The sequence below is a fragment of the Brachyhypopomus gauderio genome, unplaced genomic scaffold (genome assembly GCF_052324685.1).
Source record: "Brachyhypopomus gauderio isolate BG-103 unplaced genomic scaffold, BGAUD_0.2 sc142, whole genome shotgun sequence".
Classification (NCBI taxonomy): domain Eukaryota; kingdom Metazoa; phylum Chordata; class Actinopteri; order Gymnotiformes; family Hypopomidae; genus Brachyhypopomus; species Brachyhypopomus gauderio.
The window spans coordinates 408,147-425,496 of NW_027506963.1; the positions used below are offsets into that span (position 1 = coordinate 408,147).

Sequence of the window (17,350 nt, forward strand, 5' to 3'; positions counted from 1 at the left end):
TGTCCTTGTCCCCTTCTCTTTTTTTGATTTGTTGGAGCTCTAGAAACATCCTTAAAGCAGCTTTTAAGGCATGGAGTTAAAACTAGTAGACATTAGGTCCAGGTGAGCTCTACATTACCTGTAGACTATCATTCCCAACATGTAATATATACTGTATCCTCCCACAACACAAATGGTTGGATTACTGAAAAGCAAATATTTTTACATATCCACCCTAGCAAACACATGGTTCAGTGAGATTGAATCCTGGAGTCCTGGTTCTTGGTTTATACAACACCTGTTCCCTTGAGGTTTTATAAAGTAGGGAACCTACATTTTTGTGGTCTGACATAACTGCAGCTCCAGCGAGATCTACGTGATCTGATCTGCAGACTATTGATAGACATGAGGCCTGCTTCATATGTCCCTTGGCCAGGAAGCACACAGAGTACAGAGTAGTGATGAAAGCTCAAACACATACAGTCCCTCATTTAACCACTGTTCTGACATATGCAGTGTATTATCTGGGCCTTAAAGAAGCTGTATGTACTTGTGTTTGAAGATTTGTCCCATCCTGAACAAGATGTTCTTTGTGTATAGTACACTTTCAAAATCTTCAATTCTGTATTACTGAGAACATTGATTTATTGTCTAGGGCATTATTTGTTTGTTGATTCTTGCTGTTGTTTTTTTGTTGCTGAATTTTATTGTATAATGTCATAGAGAAGGAAATTATGAGAGAAAACATACTGTTGAATGTTATATTGTATGTGAACTTGACAAATAAACTGTATTTGTATTTAATCTGTTTTAAGTTGAATTGGTTTATGTGTGTCTAGGTCAGGTACTGACTTGTTGAAGGAGAGAATGGAACTTGTATAATACTTACATAATATGTTATGAAAAGTGTCTAGGGAGATCAAGAGTGCAGATTGACATCAGCTGTAGTCTGGACATGAGGGAGATGACCTTTATTTATAAGTTATATATAATATATGCGCTTTAGAGGACGGGTATATTGAAAACATATATGAATGTATGTGAAGCTATGCATATTTGGGATTTACTTAAGTATGTATTTTTGAGAGGGACCTAAAGATATTTCTCTGTCTCTCTCTTTCCATTCAATGCAATTAAATGTAATGCGCAAGATACGTATTCACATTTGTATTGTCAAATCTTTGATAAAAAATAAAATGTAGAATAAAACAAAGTATCATAATAACAATGGTTATATAAGGCTCTGTATCTCTAATTTTTGTCTCTTGTGTCTGGTTACAAGGGGTTTCCTGATTGGCTAGTTATGTGAGGAGTCCTTAGATTTTGCCTGTAGTACACTGGGGTAAACACCAGTCCTGGCACAGGAATGGGTACAATGTTTCACCCCCACACGTCCCTTATTATGTCAGCAGTTAGGGCCTTGCCTAGACCCTCAGCTGCTCTCCAGTGGTATTCTGGCCATGATCCCAAGAAGTGCCTGCAGAATGTGGATGTTGTGTACAGGTCGTGTGGCTGTGCTAAACTTTGGTAACGTTTTAAGTTACATGTTATGTAATTAGCCTCCTGGATTCTGGCAGGCCTTTAGTAAAACATGGCTTCTGGAAGAGGTGGGTGTAATATGGGAAAATGGGCGTGTCATTGATGTCTGTCCAATAGGGTGAAGGCCATGCTTCTGTCTCGCGCTGCTCGGTTGGTTAGGCGTGTTGCAAACAGCTGGTGTTTTTGCGTTGCAAGGCTATTTATGCTTATGAGGTAGAGATGGATATGTGCTTGCATGTGTGTTTCAACTACATGGTGTGTGCTTTCAGTGTTCGTATCTCATAATGTGATCCAAGCATGCTGATTTACAGTACCTCTCTGTAAATACAGTTTCAATCCCAGCACAAATGACAGAAATGCAAACGTAATATAAAACATAACCAGAACGAAGCACAAACTAAAACACACATTAGGTATATGAATCCTGCTAACAAATACCGATTACTGCAGCATTCTGCCCATTCTTTACTAGGTGTTTGTTTATTTGTTTTTAAGACTAGCCTCGTCTCCATACAACAAAGTGCCTTGCTTATAGACACTGAAAGAGGATCTGTATAAGTCAGGTTGTCCCATGTCTTGAGTAAACATGTTTGCCCTGCTATTTGCATCGTGGTGTCCGTTCGTAAACAGATGCCCAGGCTGACTTCAGAATTAACACTCTAGGTCTTTTTGTCCACCTAGCAAAAAAGAACAGTGGTGATCCAGTCGTAGAACAATAGTAGAGTGTACGTATGCACGCACATATGCTGTCTTGTGCGTCACCGTTCTTACGTTTACTCTGTGATGTAATTCAGTAAGGAAAATTTAATACTGCACTTTCTTGTGTCCATTCATACACCTTAGAACAAACATGCTCTTGTACCATTGTGGTAGTGGCAGATGGTGACCTGTGTGTCGGAGATTCATAGTCTCAAAGTGCTACAATTGTCATCATAACAAATTTGGATTAAAACAACACGAGACATTCAAACACACACACACACACACACACACACACACACAAACACACACACACACACACACACAGTATTAGTTAGTAAATTAATATTTAAGTAGATGAACCTCAGTAAACTACTAGCAACTTTGATATATGCTAGATCTACTGAATTATCAGAAGTATAATGTTTAAAGCAATTCTTATTGATGGAACCTGTACCAATCAGGGACTAAATGTACTGTGTAAAAGAAACATTGACTAGCTGATAGAATATAAGGCTTTGGCTACATATATGTACACTATCCTCCATTAACTGGGCATGAGGGTGGCAAATATTAGGCATAAACCAGAAATTGATTATCAACTCCTTTAAAAATACTTTATATTAAAATATATTAAAAATTAAAATACTTTATATTAACATTATTCATGAACTCCGCAAAAGCAGGTTTTCTCAGTCTTTGTCATTTATTGTGCAGGCCACCAGGGAATTTCATAATACAATCCTCTCTAATATAGTTTTTTAGTTAAAAAATATCAATAATTATAAGAGATTTCAACATTTACTTTAATAATCCTCAAACCCCATTGAAATTAGTATTTACCGGTAGTTATACTGTAGAATCGGTTACACTCAGTGTATAATAGAGCTCACCCATCCTGATCCTGAACATACAGTATTGATATAGAAAATATAGTTGTCCTAACCCAGTCAGACGCCATCTCAGACACTCTCTTATTTCATTTCACAACATATTAAACACAGAAGAATCACCTCACCTCAATAAGAGCAGCTAGCTTTCATTGAAGATTTCCTCAATTCCATGTGGTCTACACTCAATACCTGCAGAACTCAATCAAATGGCCAAAAAGAGCTAGCGTTGTGATCTACACTCATTGATGTCACTCTGCTAAAGAACAAAATATCAGTTCAGTGGTAGAAAGATCACACATACATTTTAAAAGTGAACACTGGTAGAACAAGATAGAACAGGAGAGGTGAATGAAACTAAACTCTTATTCCTCCAAACCATGAGAAAGGAGAGTCTTCTTAATAACAGGAACGCACTGATTACCACTCAAAGGTCCTGCCCCCCTCCCTAACCGAAGATGACATAAAGCATCCGAGATCTTTACTTACAAGAGAAGCAGGAATAAAATAACAACTAAGAATGAAACTCAGAGCCCAGAATCATATAGTGACATGTAATTACTTTTAAAAAAGAATTATGAGAAAAACATTACAGAGAATATTCAGATTAGAATTATGGCCTCATACATTTACATAAAAAACAAAATGACCATGTTAATGCAGACAGAGTATTTCTGTCCAGGAGCATGACAGAATGTGTCTATGTAGTGTTGTGCTCAGCTGTGTTTATATGTGTGCATGTTGGTCCATGTAACATATATGATCAATAACTTACAGCTGGACAGACTGATGGACAAACAAACCAATAAAGACAAACAAATCAATAGGTGTGTGTATTGATGTGCATAGGTGTGTGTATGTGTGTGAATTTTATAGTATGTGTGAGTACGTGTGTCATCACCTTAATATTTATCTTAATGTTAATTTAGTAAAAAAGAAAAACTCCCCAATCCTTAAATTCAAATATTGACTTCATTTGCTGTTGTATTACTATTGTTTATTTTGTTTTTATTACTTATTTTGTTCTTCATTGATTGTTTTGTTCTGGTGTCCTGTGTCAAACAAAGGATGGGTTCCTCCTTTCAGTCTCGGTTTCTCGGTTCTTCTGAAGGTTTCCTCCTCGTGCTCTTAGGGAGTTTTTCTTGGGTTTTTTTTTTCCACTGTCGCCTTTGGCATAAAGCTGCATAAAAACTGCCTTGTGACAACGCCTATAAACACCTGTTGTAAAAAGTGTTATATAAATAAATTTGCCACAACTTGACTTGGCATGTCTCACACGCGCAGCAGGAACATAAGCACCCAACTATGCAATAATCCAATCCAATCCAAACTATGCAAAAAAAAAACAATTTTTACTGGATTCAACTAAAGCCTCCATATCTGTCAAAACCAAGTCCCTCCTGAAAAACACCATGTTTGTCTAATCAGTAAACTGAGTTTAGAATTCAATAGTGTTGCCAGGAGTGATGAATAATCATTGATTGTAAAATGTGTGACTGTCTATTAAGTACAGCTATAGCAGGTTTGGCAAATGACATTGCCACTCAGTGTATGTATGTAAATGAATAATTGAACGTAAACTTACATGCCGACTGTAAAATGTTCAATGGGTAAGGTTGACATGCTGTAGACTGTATGTATGTATGTATGTAAATGAAGAGACTGTTCAGAGGGTAATGTCGACATACTGAAGAGTAACCTCAGTGTCTTTGTGTCAGCGCAGAAGCCATTGGGAGAACTGGAGAAAAACGCTGACACATTCTTTTGAGTTTTTATTCTCATACATTGTGAGGTCAATTTAAAGACACCAATCTGTTGTACATCAATTTACTGTATTTGTATTTGTATTGTATTGTATTTTTTACATTTTAAACAACCAGGTTTGTTTGTTTTATATTTGTTTTATATTTGTATTTATAAAAGATTTCCCAGCCAACCACACCCACACCCAAATGTGGTCATTTGTAAAATGTATGTATTACATAAATACATTGTAGAAATAAATATTTAACAGCTTGAATATATAGAATTTGCGCATTTGGATTAAGTTTTATTAATGATAATTTTGATCACTGTACATACTTACTATTTCTGTTTCATTGAATATTAAGCCAAACATTTGTATCACATTTTAACGGTACAAACACAATTATTTATTCATATTGTTTACTTCTTCGTATTAGTTGTATTTCCTTATTTATTGGTTTGTTTTAAATTGTGATTTACCCTCAGAAAACCACTCCTGTGCTTTTCCCCAGGAGGAAAAAAACACCATTTCTGTCCCCAGCCCCCACAGTCCTCTCAGAGAAGTGGGTCATCATTGCAGTACTGGGCTTAAAAGGACACAAGATCGAATTTTCGAATAGCCTACTTCCAATTAAGCGTGTGCAGCTACGTGTTTTGTCATTATTTAAGGCTGGAAAAATAGTGAAACTCATTGAAAATGAATGGCATTTTTTGCAGAGATTTTAGTTTTACTTTCAGCATAACATTTCATACTGCTTTTTCCCTGCAAGGATTGTTCGCTTGTATTCAGGGCAATTTTTTTATTTATGTTGAGTCCTTTTTATTCATTACAAGTTGGAAAATGACTCGACTTTTTGTTATTGAGGTATTACATGCTGTACAACCTGAGATGAAACCTGTTCGTCATGACATAAGAATTTTCTATTATTATATTTCGCTGACAGAATCTGGTTCCGACAAAGCTCACCAAAAGGGTAACTCTGTGAAACTGGTCCCTTTAGCGAGGGCCCTGATTCGTCGAGAAAGACAAAGAGGAGGCCAGAACCCATCCCAATTCTCCGTCTGACAGACAAGCAGACTCAGCAATGATATAAACCTTAAATCCAGACTGGCTGCTTAGCGCTTCCCCCAATAAAAACAAATAATTCGCCATTTGTCAAGTGAGCTTCTTGGAGGTGGTGCGGTGCGCGCGCTCCTGCGGACACGCCCTGCACATTCACGCGGCGCTACGTGCGGATGCGAGAGTCGCCATCAGCGGGGGCATCTCAGGACACGCTTTACACACTTGAATTTTAAATAGCAACTTCCAGGGCGAAGTGTATTCAAGACAGCAATTGAATACGTTTGACGGGTGCACGTGACAAAACCACAACAATTAAACAATAGAAACAAATTGAACAAAGACAACAAATGAAACAGAAGTTTATATATAAAAAAATATATATGGATATATAAAAAATATATAACACGTTCCTTTCTAATGCTCAGTTGTAAAGTGCGTTAGCGTAAAATCTTCTCAAGTATGTGGACAAGAGATGCATTTATTATCTTTTGATTCTAGGCAATACAAAAATTAATCCGTCATCTTTTTAGGTTAATGAACAAACGTTAATAATTGGACAAGGTTTGGAGGCATATGAAGTATATACCTACAACTAAAAGTGAAATAACTATATAAATATACACGGGTGTGTGCAAAAAATAGATATAAGAACGTGTATTATTTGGATGCTTTGGTTGGGGGTGGTGGGGGGGTCGCACGTTGCAGTGGTTTTCCAGAGGTGCAGTGACATCCCGCACGTAGGCATTTGTGGAGGTTGCCCATTTGGTGAGCTGGCGCAAATCTGAGAGCCTATCCTACAGTTTTGGTGGGCTTTTCTGTTTATTAATATTAGAATGATTTTACATCGTTTGAACGTAACAAATGCGGTTGGACACACAGTGTATTTATTGAAAGCGTACGTAAATACCGTGTAAGGTAGTTGATGAATGCAAAATTTGGCATTTTGGTTTTGGTGATTCGTTTTCACCACTGTGTGGCGCAAAAGTCACGGGTTCCCGTACAGACACGCCTCGTCTGCGCCGTCACGTAGTGTCGCGATGCCTCGCCTCCCTACCGGCTTAAAACGCGGATCTAGAGCAGCGTGGTGAAGAATACCGGCATGGTCCACCACGAGTGAAAGTGCTCAACGAAGAAGTTCAGCCGCTCCAAAGAGTCTATTTGATTTTCGTTGCTATAACCGGTTTCGTTTGGGCCAGATTTGCCTCCTCGTTTGCTTTTGTGTCCTCGGCGACGCCTTGAATTCCTGAAGCCTGTGAGCTGTGAACAAGTTTTTGAGTGAACCTTCTCCAACACCAAGGAATGACCAGAGAACTCACGCAGAACAAAATCCAAAAGACCTGGGTCGCATCTAAGGATGAGCGAGCAGCCTCCCCCCGTAAATGTGAGTACAGCTCGTCCTTTCACATCTGAACAATTTCCTGGTGAATTGTGCCGGTTGTGCGTGTACATCCGTTTCATTTATCTACAATATTTCTAAGCTTCTAATATGGACTTCTCGATGTAATGAGCTGAAGCGATGAAAATAGACGACGGTGTTAAACGACACATACGTGTCCGTATAAGGCCACCGGCTCCTATGGGGGGGATGTTGCGGTACTGCTGGTGGAGAACCGCACACAGAACCGCTGTTCAGTAATTGTACGTGACACTCGGCCCGTTAGTTATGAAGTCTTTATGAAGACCTCCAGCAGGCAGGTGTGCTGGACCGTGTGACTCGCGTCGTTTGTAATGTTCGAGTCCAGCAGGTGCGCAGCAACGTGTGGAACTTTACGGATATAAAATGTAACAACTGTGTTACTTCAGTTCGGATTTAATGTGATTCTTTACATTTTACCTGCTGACTGGCGAGAAAATGGACCGAACTGACCCCCCCCCCCCCCACCCCCGAACACATTGGGCGCCATGTGATTGATCGATCATTTATTGATAATGCGTGTGACGTCTAAAATTAATTGTGGTAGTTACCATAGCAACTGCTGAGTGACGCGCAAACGTTCTGTACCCACGAAGGCGCTCGAGCGTGAACGAGGGGGGAGAATGAGGAGGCGGCCTGCGCCGAGTGGTCGGACCCGGGCGCTCGTGCAGCGCGGGGGACCCGCGCAGGCAGCAGCGGTTACTCATCACTGACGCGGTTACCGGTAACGGTGACATCAGCTCCGTCTCGCGCCGTGTGTACCGGGTACATGACGCCACAGCGAGCAGAGGGCTCGTGCACACAAACGCGGTGCAGAAGATGAGTTGCACAGAGTAATTCGCAAATAAAGAAAAAAAAACAACTTCACATGTGTTTAGTCTAAATAGTTACAAGGTTTTTATATTTTATATGCGCGTTAACACACGAGTAAGTCGGTTGTTTCGAAAAGTATGTAAAAAACTAAAAACAAAATAAATGAAGAAAAATCGATTAAATTAATACAATCATTATACACGCAGTAAATGTGTCGAATAGCAGTCCAGTCGTCTTTTGAGTGACGGACAAATATCCTCAATCTTTAATCAGTGGTATTTTTTGGTAGCGCGGTTCCGCCGAAGTCGTTCTCGTCCTGACCGTTTGGGTCAGTCTTTCCTTTCTCATGTTGGCCTCCTGGGGGGGTGAGAGGAGACGCACGCATGGTCACGCAGACACTGGCGTCTCCACCCTCCACACCTCCTCCCTCCCCGGAGCGCCTGAGGTCAAGCCAAGGTTCAACGAGTTTATGGACGGCAGTGGGCAGAAAACTGCCTCAGATCTCCGGGAGCGATTTGATAAATATGTACATATAAATAAGAATATAAATACCTCAATACAGGCGATTAAATGCTTTCTAAATTAAGGAGTATTTCGATGAAATACACAGACTTGATCAAGTGTGTGTGTGTGTGTGTGTGTGTGTGTGTGTGTGTGTGTGTGTGTGTGTGTGTGTGTGTGTGTGTGTGTGTGTGTGTGTGTGTGTGTGTGTGTGTGTGTGTGTGTCCTGACTTACAAGTTTAGTAAGTAGATGGCCATAGAAAATAATGTTCTAACATAACGCATCAAACCATATGTGTCGAAATGTGTTTCACAGTAGACTGGCATGTTGGAGACTGAGGTGTTTGAGTAGCTCTATGCTGAGTGCACCCTCTGTGGGTGTGGCCAGAAGGGTGACTGGTTGTAGTGGCATGGCACAATGTAACGGAGAGAGCTGCCCACAGACTGCCTGGTCTGGGCACGTTGGTGGGCACTGGAGCGAGGGAGGGGTGGGGGCAAGATTCTCTCCATCCCTCTATCCCTGTCAGTGACACACGCACGAACACACACTCGCAACCATGTATGTGTGTGGTCATAATGACCTAATTCTGGATGGCCGTGGTTTTGTGTATCGAAGGGCGCGGAGGGGAGGGAGGGGATTAGAAGGCAGGGGGGAAAGGTTATAGGGTTTACATGCACTCACTGACACACACACACACACGAGAATAGAGGCGCATGCGCTTACGTACACGCGTGTATGGCATGAGCACAAGTATGCATCATTTCTAGGTAGTGTGAAATGGGCTGTGTAGCAGTATCTAATTCAAATTTTTATTCACACATTTATTTACCCAATCAAGTATCAAACACATGTTCACTACTCCCTCTCTCTCTTCTCCCTTACAGCAGGTGGGGGTCCCCACTTGGCCAACCCTCCCACGGTCATAGTGATGGTCGGATTACCTGCTAGAGGCAAGACGTACATATCAAGAAAGCTCACACGCTACCTCAACTGGGTTGGCATGCCCACCAAAGGTAAACATAAAATTCCAAGATTTTCCTTAAAAATTGCCGCTCTGCAGCCAATTAATGCATTCAGTCACTGTGCGTTGTTTATTAATGTAGAGTCATCGTTGACTTGTTATTTTTCCAGTCTTCAATGTTGGCGAGTACCGCAGAGAAGCAGTGAAGCACTACAGCTCCTATGATTTCTTCAAAGCGGACAACAAAGAAGCCGTGAAAATAAGAGAGTGAGTCACCCCTTCTCTGGACTACCCCATCAAATTAATGGCAGAAGGTGACCATTCTTATTCGCCGTTTTATTTATTAGCTCACACATTGAATGTGTTGGTCTTTGTCTTCTCGTAGGCAGTGTGCCTTAGCAGCTCTTCGTGATGTCAAGACTTACCTCACTGAGATGGGTGGTCAAGTTGCAGTAAGTATATACTTTCTCTCTCACAACATACGTGCACACACGCACACATGGCAGAGGTTAACCGTGTCTGTGTCTGCAGGTTTTTGATGCTACAAACACAACCAGAGCCAGGAGAGACATGATCCTGGAATTTGGTGCTGAGAATGACTTCAAGGTCTGTTCGTTTGTCATGGCATTCGATTATAGTGATGAGGCAACTATGAAAACCAACCAAGACCATTAACCAAGACTCCTTCCTCTTACAGATTTTCTTCATCGAGTCTGTATGTGATGACCCAAACGTGATTGCCACCAACATCATGGTATGTTCACCACATCGTATGGTGATGGTGCATGTCAACATGGGTGTGAAAACATGGGTGTGAAAACATTTTCAGCATAAATTTCTCTTATTACCAGGAAGTGAAAGTGTCATGTCCTGACTACCAAGACTGCAACAAGACAGACGCCATGGAGGATTTTCAGAAGAGGATTGAGTGCTACAGGAAAAGTTATCAGCCCCTTGACCCAGATGACTACGACAGGTAATTGCGCACAAATCCATCTCGTACCTTGTTTCTGCACACATTTAAATGGAAGGGCGTGTTCATGGCTGCGTGACTCGACTTTGGTGCTTTTTGTCTCCTCAGGAAATTGTCCTTCATCAAGGTGATCGACGTGGGCCGCAGGTTCTTGGTGAACTGCGTTCAGGACCACATCCAGAGCCGCATCGTCTACTACTTGATGAACATCCACGTGCAACCACGCTCCATCTACCTGTGCCGTCATGGTGAGAGCCTTCACAACCTGCAGGGGCGTCTGGGTGGAGACTCGGGACTCTCCGTCCGTGGCAAAAAGGTACAGCCAGTGGTGTCGGGTGGCCTTGCTGATGCATAAGGTTTTGCATAAGGTTCCTATTGGCTGACTGACTCTCTCTTTCTCGCAGTTCTCGTCCGCTCTGGCCAAATTCGTGGAGGAACAGAACCTGAAGGACCTGAAGGTGTGGACGAGTCAGCTACGGCGAAGCATCCAGACCGCCGAAGCCCTCGACGTGCCCTACGAGCAGTGGAAGGCTCTGAACGAGATTGACGCGGTACGTCGGCTAGGGGCGGCTGTGTTTCCCGTCATTCTCCTTTCCTCCTGCAGCCGTCTGGCCCATATTGGACAAGTCTCTAATGAGCCCGTGTGTGTATGTGTGTGTGTCCACAGGGTGTGTGTGAGGAGATGACGTATGAAGAAGTGCGCAAGCGATTCCCCGAAGAGTTTGCACTTAGAGATCAGGACAAGTATTACTACCGCTACCCCAGCGGAGAGGTAAGTGTCACAGATTCAGAAATAATCTGCAGCCGTGACAGCACACAAAATGGTTCTCCGTGTGAGGAACCTGGAGTTCATTTTCCCATTTCAACTTCTCACTTTTGTCCGTCCAGTCATACCAGGACCTGGTGCAGCGGGTGGAGCCGTTGATAATGGAGCTAGAGAGGCAGGAGAATGTTCTAGTAGTCTGCCACCAAGCTGTCATGCGATGCCTTCTTGCCTATTTCCTGGACAAGAGTGCTGGTGAGTCCTGCCTACAGTGTCGCCCCTTATTAGCAGCTGCTTTCAAGCTACGTCTTATGATTGGTCGCATAATCTGCCTAACCCCTGACCTTCTTGCTGCAGACGAGATGCCCTACCTTAAATGTCCACTCCACACCATACTGAAGCTGACCCCAGTGGCCTATGGTAAGAAGCTTGACATTAGCACCATTATTAACTACACCCTGACCTACAGCAACGATGCCCTAACCTGGAGACATTTTGCTTGTTTTAGGCTGCAAAGTAGAGTCCATCTCCTTGAATGTGGAAGCCGTAAACACACACCGGGACAGACCTGAGGTAAAAACAGTACTTGCACCCCCCCAGTCCCCAAAGTTGGACTGAAGGCCATATTTACTCATTCATGCCCCCTGGTCTTCTCTAGGAGGTGAAGAGAGGTCCGGTCACCTTAATCAGGAGGAACAGTGTGACTCCTCTGACCAGTCACGAGCCTGTTAAGAAGCCTCGCGTTGATGCTCTGGATGATCACGTCAACCCGGAGCTTCCACCGGCCCCGCTCACCTTCTGTGCTGCCACGAACAACTCCCTGACACTGTCCACACAGGTGTGTGTGTGTGTGTTCATCAGTCCTCCACTGCTGCCATCTTGCTGCCTAACATCATCGCAATTCGTATACGCTACCTCTCTCGGCGATCAGTCACGTTTGTAGCTTCTCCTTTCTCTTCTACCTCCTCCTCCTGTTTTCTCCAACCATCTTCATACTACAGCACTGGCTCAGCGGAGCTTGTCTGCAAGTATCTGTGTCCTCAGTCTGCACCTTCCTTTATTTATAACTGATGGACCAGCTCGCATGGCTAATTTAAATGATCACTGATGGATGATCAGCGGTCATTCTTCCGTAACAAGAACGCTGAGACCATCCAGGAAAGAAAATCTCGCTGCCAATTAGAATGTCACCCAAGCCTTCCCACGCTTTACTGCATTACGTAGCAAAGAATGCCTAGCCTCCCCGCTGCCTAGTCAATGGTATGTAATGCCTCATTCTGTAACCCTGCGGCGTATGTAGGTTTGACTCTCGGCTGCTGTTTGGTAGCTAGTTGACACAAGTGTACCTCTTGACAGCCTTTTCTTCACCACTTTTTGTCTTTTGTCTCTTAACACTTGTCTGGTCTGTCTTGCATCTATGACTCTGCTTCACGTACCTAAAGCCAGATCGTGTTCCACTCCCTGGAACTTGTGCCCGTGCTGTTTCTGAGGGAATTTCAGGGTGGCTTTTGAAAATGCTTTTGGTGTTGGTGTTTCAGACCAAGGTTTTGAAGGAACAAATGTAAGGAGGCTCAGGGATGGCAACTACTGGCATGTCAGTGAAATGGGGCATTTGAGATGCGATCTCTTCATGAATGGAGAGCATTCAGGCACGGGGGAAGGTTTTGGCTTCACACAAAGTTTCACCATTGCTACCTCACATGACCTCTGGGAGAATAGTTGTTGGATTAAAGTGAAGGGCGGAGAGAGAGTCTCACAATTGGACTATTTGAAACCTCCACAGAATCTAAATATCATGCCAGGGCAAGTTTGACTTGTTAAAATAGCACAAGTCTAAGGAAAAGTGCTTGGAGACTTCATTGGGTCATATTACACCAGCGATACAAATTGGTATACTGCCGTACTGGAACAGATCAAGCACGAACAGTAATCATATGGTGTTAGCAACCACTGGCACATCGGCATTGCATGCTTGTTCAAAATTCCTAATTCCAGAACTTTATCCATTTAATTGATGAGTTTGTCATTTGAATTACCCACAACTTTAAGAAATGATGAGAGGAGTTATTTCAGAGAACATCAACACAGTCAAAAAAGGAATTTTATTAAATCTAAACTTGTACAACAAAATATGTAATTATTTCAATTAATTATTCTATTAATAGAATTTTTCAATTAATAGAATTGTTTTTCATTTGAATGTGGTGTATTGGGTAAAGCTCACTCTCTCCCTGTGTGTATTACCTGGGGAGACCCTTGCATTAACAAACATCTTTGTCCAGTTGACAATTAACAGATGACTAATTGCAGTGAAACTCTGTGTCCTCTTCTTGCAGAACCTGAAAAGGTGCGTGACTGAGAGCCGTGACCTCCCGCGCCTCTGCTAGAGAAGTTTACGTGTGACGTCTCATGGCCGCCACAGCACTGCCTCCCAAGTTCTCATTCAGAAGAGTCCCAGAACCTTCAACTTTGCCTTTTTGACTTCCCACATTTTATTTTTGTTTATCCCTCAACCTAGATTATTGAATTTTTGGGGGATGTATTTTGAGTCCTCTTTTGGGACTGTGTGCACACGTGTGTTCGTATGTGCAAGAACTGGAGAGAGAGAGAGAATTTAAGGGGCTGCTGATCCAGAACAGCCACATTCACACCACCACTGCAATTCGAAACCTCCACTGCCTCTCCCAGATTAATGGTGACCTTTTCTTACAGGATGCCTCTCATTAACACACAGCTCCTGGGTGTGAGGTGAAGACACTTCACACCTGTGCAGTCATGACACCCCAAAGAGAGAGAGCGACAGAGAGAGAGTGCGCGCGCGCGTGTGTGTGTGTTGACTCATGCACAAGGTACACTGCACCTTGGGTTGGGCCTCATACACATGCTAAATAACGAATGAAAGAAGTGACTTTCACTCTTGTATGTGGTTTCATTGTGTTATCTGTGAGGGTTGTAAATACATCCCTATATACTGCTGCTGGCTATTTGGCACACGGTTCCTGTAGCTGTTATAAATGTCCGTTCGAGATTTGTCCCATGCACTGAGAGATTATACTGTTTGTATGTCTGTTAATGAAGGCATAATAGTGATGTGGATGCTTCTTAAAGGCGAAAAATCATGGGTGTTGGGTGCGTGTAATGGCGATGTTTGTGCTCAAAATGACAGAAGATATTTATTTTTGTACTGTACATGTTTATTGGGAAGTAATTTCTGCATGGTGATTTGATGGAAGAAAAGCTTTGATGTACAGTAAATTCCCCAGAGTGCCTCTAGTCTTTTTGGCTTTAGGGCCAATAAAACTATTTTGTGTGCTCATATATACAGCATGTTATCTGATCATTTCAGCTTGAGACTTCATAGTTGACAATTAAGCACATTTACATACAATAACATTTCATTTTATTTGCATCTAAATCAAATGTTTACAGATTGAATTCCAAAGTATTTGTACCTGTTTTTTTTTTTTATTATTATTTTTATTTTTTTGTGTGCATGACATAGAAATCTATACAGAGGCGAGCTTCATCCTTAACACTAACTCTGTGGTGTTGGAGGAGAAAATCAGAATTCGGTTGATGTTGAGATGCACTTTGCAGAGCCAGGGATTTGGCCAAGATCTTTTTTGTGGAACCGTTAACACGATGTAGGTGCAATGTACTATTTTACTCTTAACTCTAGGGACAGTTATTCCTAATTATTGCTTCTGATACTTGAATTCTGTATTTTGTAATACTGTATATGTTTTCTCTCGATTATTTATTTATTTTTAAGATAGGATGTTCATGTACATTATGGATTAACCTTCTTTGTGACTCACATCGTCAAACATGGCTGTCCCTTTAAGAAGTTCAGCAAACAAAATTTACACCTTTTCTTTTTGTACTTTCTAGATCAATAAAGAAGGAAATATTACAACTTGAGACCTTGTTTTCACAGCACACTGTTTAACTTCCTTGTCTTTCCTTTTCCACACAAATGGTTGTCCAGTAATTTCCCGTCCTACTGAGTGCTCAGCCTTTTTCTATTTAAACACGCAGTCCAAAAATAATTAAGTCTCACCCACACTCTGATATAATGTGTTTCATGGGTGTTAGAACAGGTCTATAATAGTTTCCAGGAAGACCGTCCCCTCATCACCATACTGCTATAATTGAAATTACAAGCAATAACTTGTATTGCTTGTGCCAAATGTTGATGTTTAAAGCATGAGGCCACATGAGACGTGGATGTCACTACACATGCTCTTTATTATTCTTCAAGGTCTTGTCTGACAGCCAATCAGGGAATGGTAGAACCGGCAGGCAAAGCTCCAGCTATCAGACCATGTTTGGAGTCAATAAGGTCACTTGTTTTGCCCATTGCCTCACTCAACTGAATGATAATGTTTGTCGAATTTATTCCACCCACTGCAGCCATTTGCTAGACTTGTTGGAATGTGCGATTTATGCGAAAGTTGCAACTTGGTGTATTGCAACTCGTGTATTGCAATGCAGGGTGTTGTGATGCAATGTTTCACAATTTGTACTAAAGATTCATCTCGGTATGTTCTCAATCTGATTAAAGATGTACAATCAGTAAACTAATGGCAGGCAAAAAAACTGATAGAAATTTTAACCTTATAATTAATGTACGGTAATTTTTACAACTGACATACATAAAACTGCATTTCAACATGCATGTAAGATATGTATAAACAAACTGTCAGAGAGCATTGCAGTTAAGCAGAGTGAAAAAATTCTTTTAATGTTCATGTATAGTGGCATATTTGTAGAAATGTCCTACCTGTGACCATAGTAATAAACAAAAAATGTGAAATTTTTGCATGCTCATATACACTTTAGTATATAAGCAAACATGGTTGACCTTTTCATTCAAAAAATCATGTTTGATATGGTGAGTAAGCATTATCTGCTGTTTTAACTGTTTGTTGTCATATTAAGCGAACTGAATGGTGTCTGAACACAAGGGAATCTATTTATGAACAAATGTAAACACCATTGCTACAGTCATACAGTACCATGACTGGTTCCCCTCTATGAATATCATACCACAGTTTCTCAGAAGCGGGCAACAAAAACAGAGATAACGCTCCTATTCCAGTCCTCAGTTCATAAAACCTTTGGCAATAATGCCCAAACCACAGCTTCCTGTTATCACTGTCAGCTAGTAAGCATTTCTCTCACTATTTCATAGAATACATAATTCAGCATATATATATATATATATAGTTTTTTGTGTGTTTCTCTTTTTCTCACGTAGACTGTAGATGTGACATCTTGCATGTCTCCCTCGTTACATTTACATGACTTTGGAAATCAAAATAGGAAAGGGAAGAGAACCATTTATATGCTAAAGTTCACAATGTGACAATTTCCACATGACTACAAGGTCTAAAGCAGCATGGGGTTAAGTGTCTGTTTTATAGTTTGAACTTCAGAGAACACAGGTATAATAGCCACCAATCTACCGAAGCTCACAGGCAAGGAACACGAAGAGTTATTTGCATTCTCATATGTGTCAATGCTTTCAGCACTGGGCTCCATACATACATACGTTCCATCAAGGCATTCAGGTCCTGCACCTAGGTGTTGCAGTGGAACGTCTGACAATGAGCCATTTATGCCTGTCTGCTTTAAATAGAGCCGTAATTCTCTTTATAGTGATTAGCAGGTTGGTTAATTACACTGGTACTGAGCCTAGCTTTTCATTTTCCTTAGTTGCATGTCATTATCCAATAAAAGCTTTCAGGCCTTGAGACCTGAGGAGACTTGGGTCTTTCTGGATGAAAGCAAAGTCTACTTGAGGACCTCTGAGGGCAATCACACACAGCATTGAGTCATCAGACGCCCATTCCTCCTCTTGCTGTAGTTCTTTATAAAGACATTGATCCTTTATTTAGTCTCCATGGAGATTAGCTGTTGACAGGGCAACAAGGAAACCAATCAGTAATCCTGTCTGTCAAAGATGACTCATCAGACGTGGATTTTCCAGCAACACAGGTCTTGGT

At 41.6% G+C, this 17,350-nt stretch overlaps 1 protein-coding gene across 1 annotated transcript; it reads left to right on the plus strand.

Annotated features, from left to right (window-relative positions):
* The first annotated feature begins 6,965 nt into the window (after positions 1 to 6,965).
* On the plus strand, positions 6,966 to 15,263 carry LOC143500339 (6-phosphofructo-2-kinase/fructose-2,6-bisphosphatase 3-like). Its single transcript, XM_076994452.1, has 15 exons — positions 6,966 to 7,297; positions 9,530 to 9,658; positions 9,777 to 9,873; positions 9,992 to 10,058; positions 10,138 to 10,212; positions 10,304 to 10,360; positions 10,458 to 10,582; positions 10,688 to 10,895; positions 10,984 to 11,130; positions 11,247 to 11,351; positions 11,468 to 11,597; positions 11,700 to 11,762; positions 11,851 to 11,915; positions 12,001 to 12,180; positions 13,679 to 15,263. Exons 1-15 carry the CDS (start codon positions 7,216 to 7,218, stop codon positions 13,727 to 13,729), a joined length of 1,581 nt encoding a protein of 526 aa, XP_076850567.1. The 5' UTR covers positions 6,966 to 7,215; the 3' UTR covers positions 13,730 to 15,263.
* Positions 15,264 to 17,350: the final 2,087 nt, after the last annotated feature.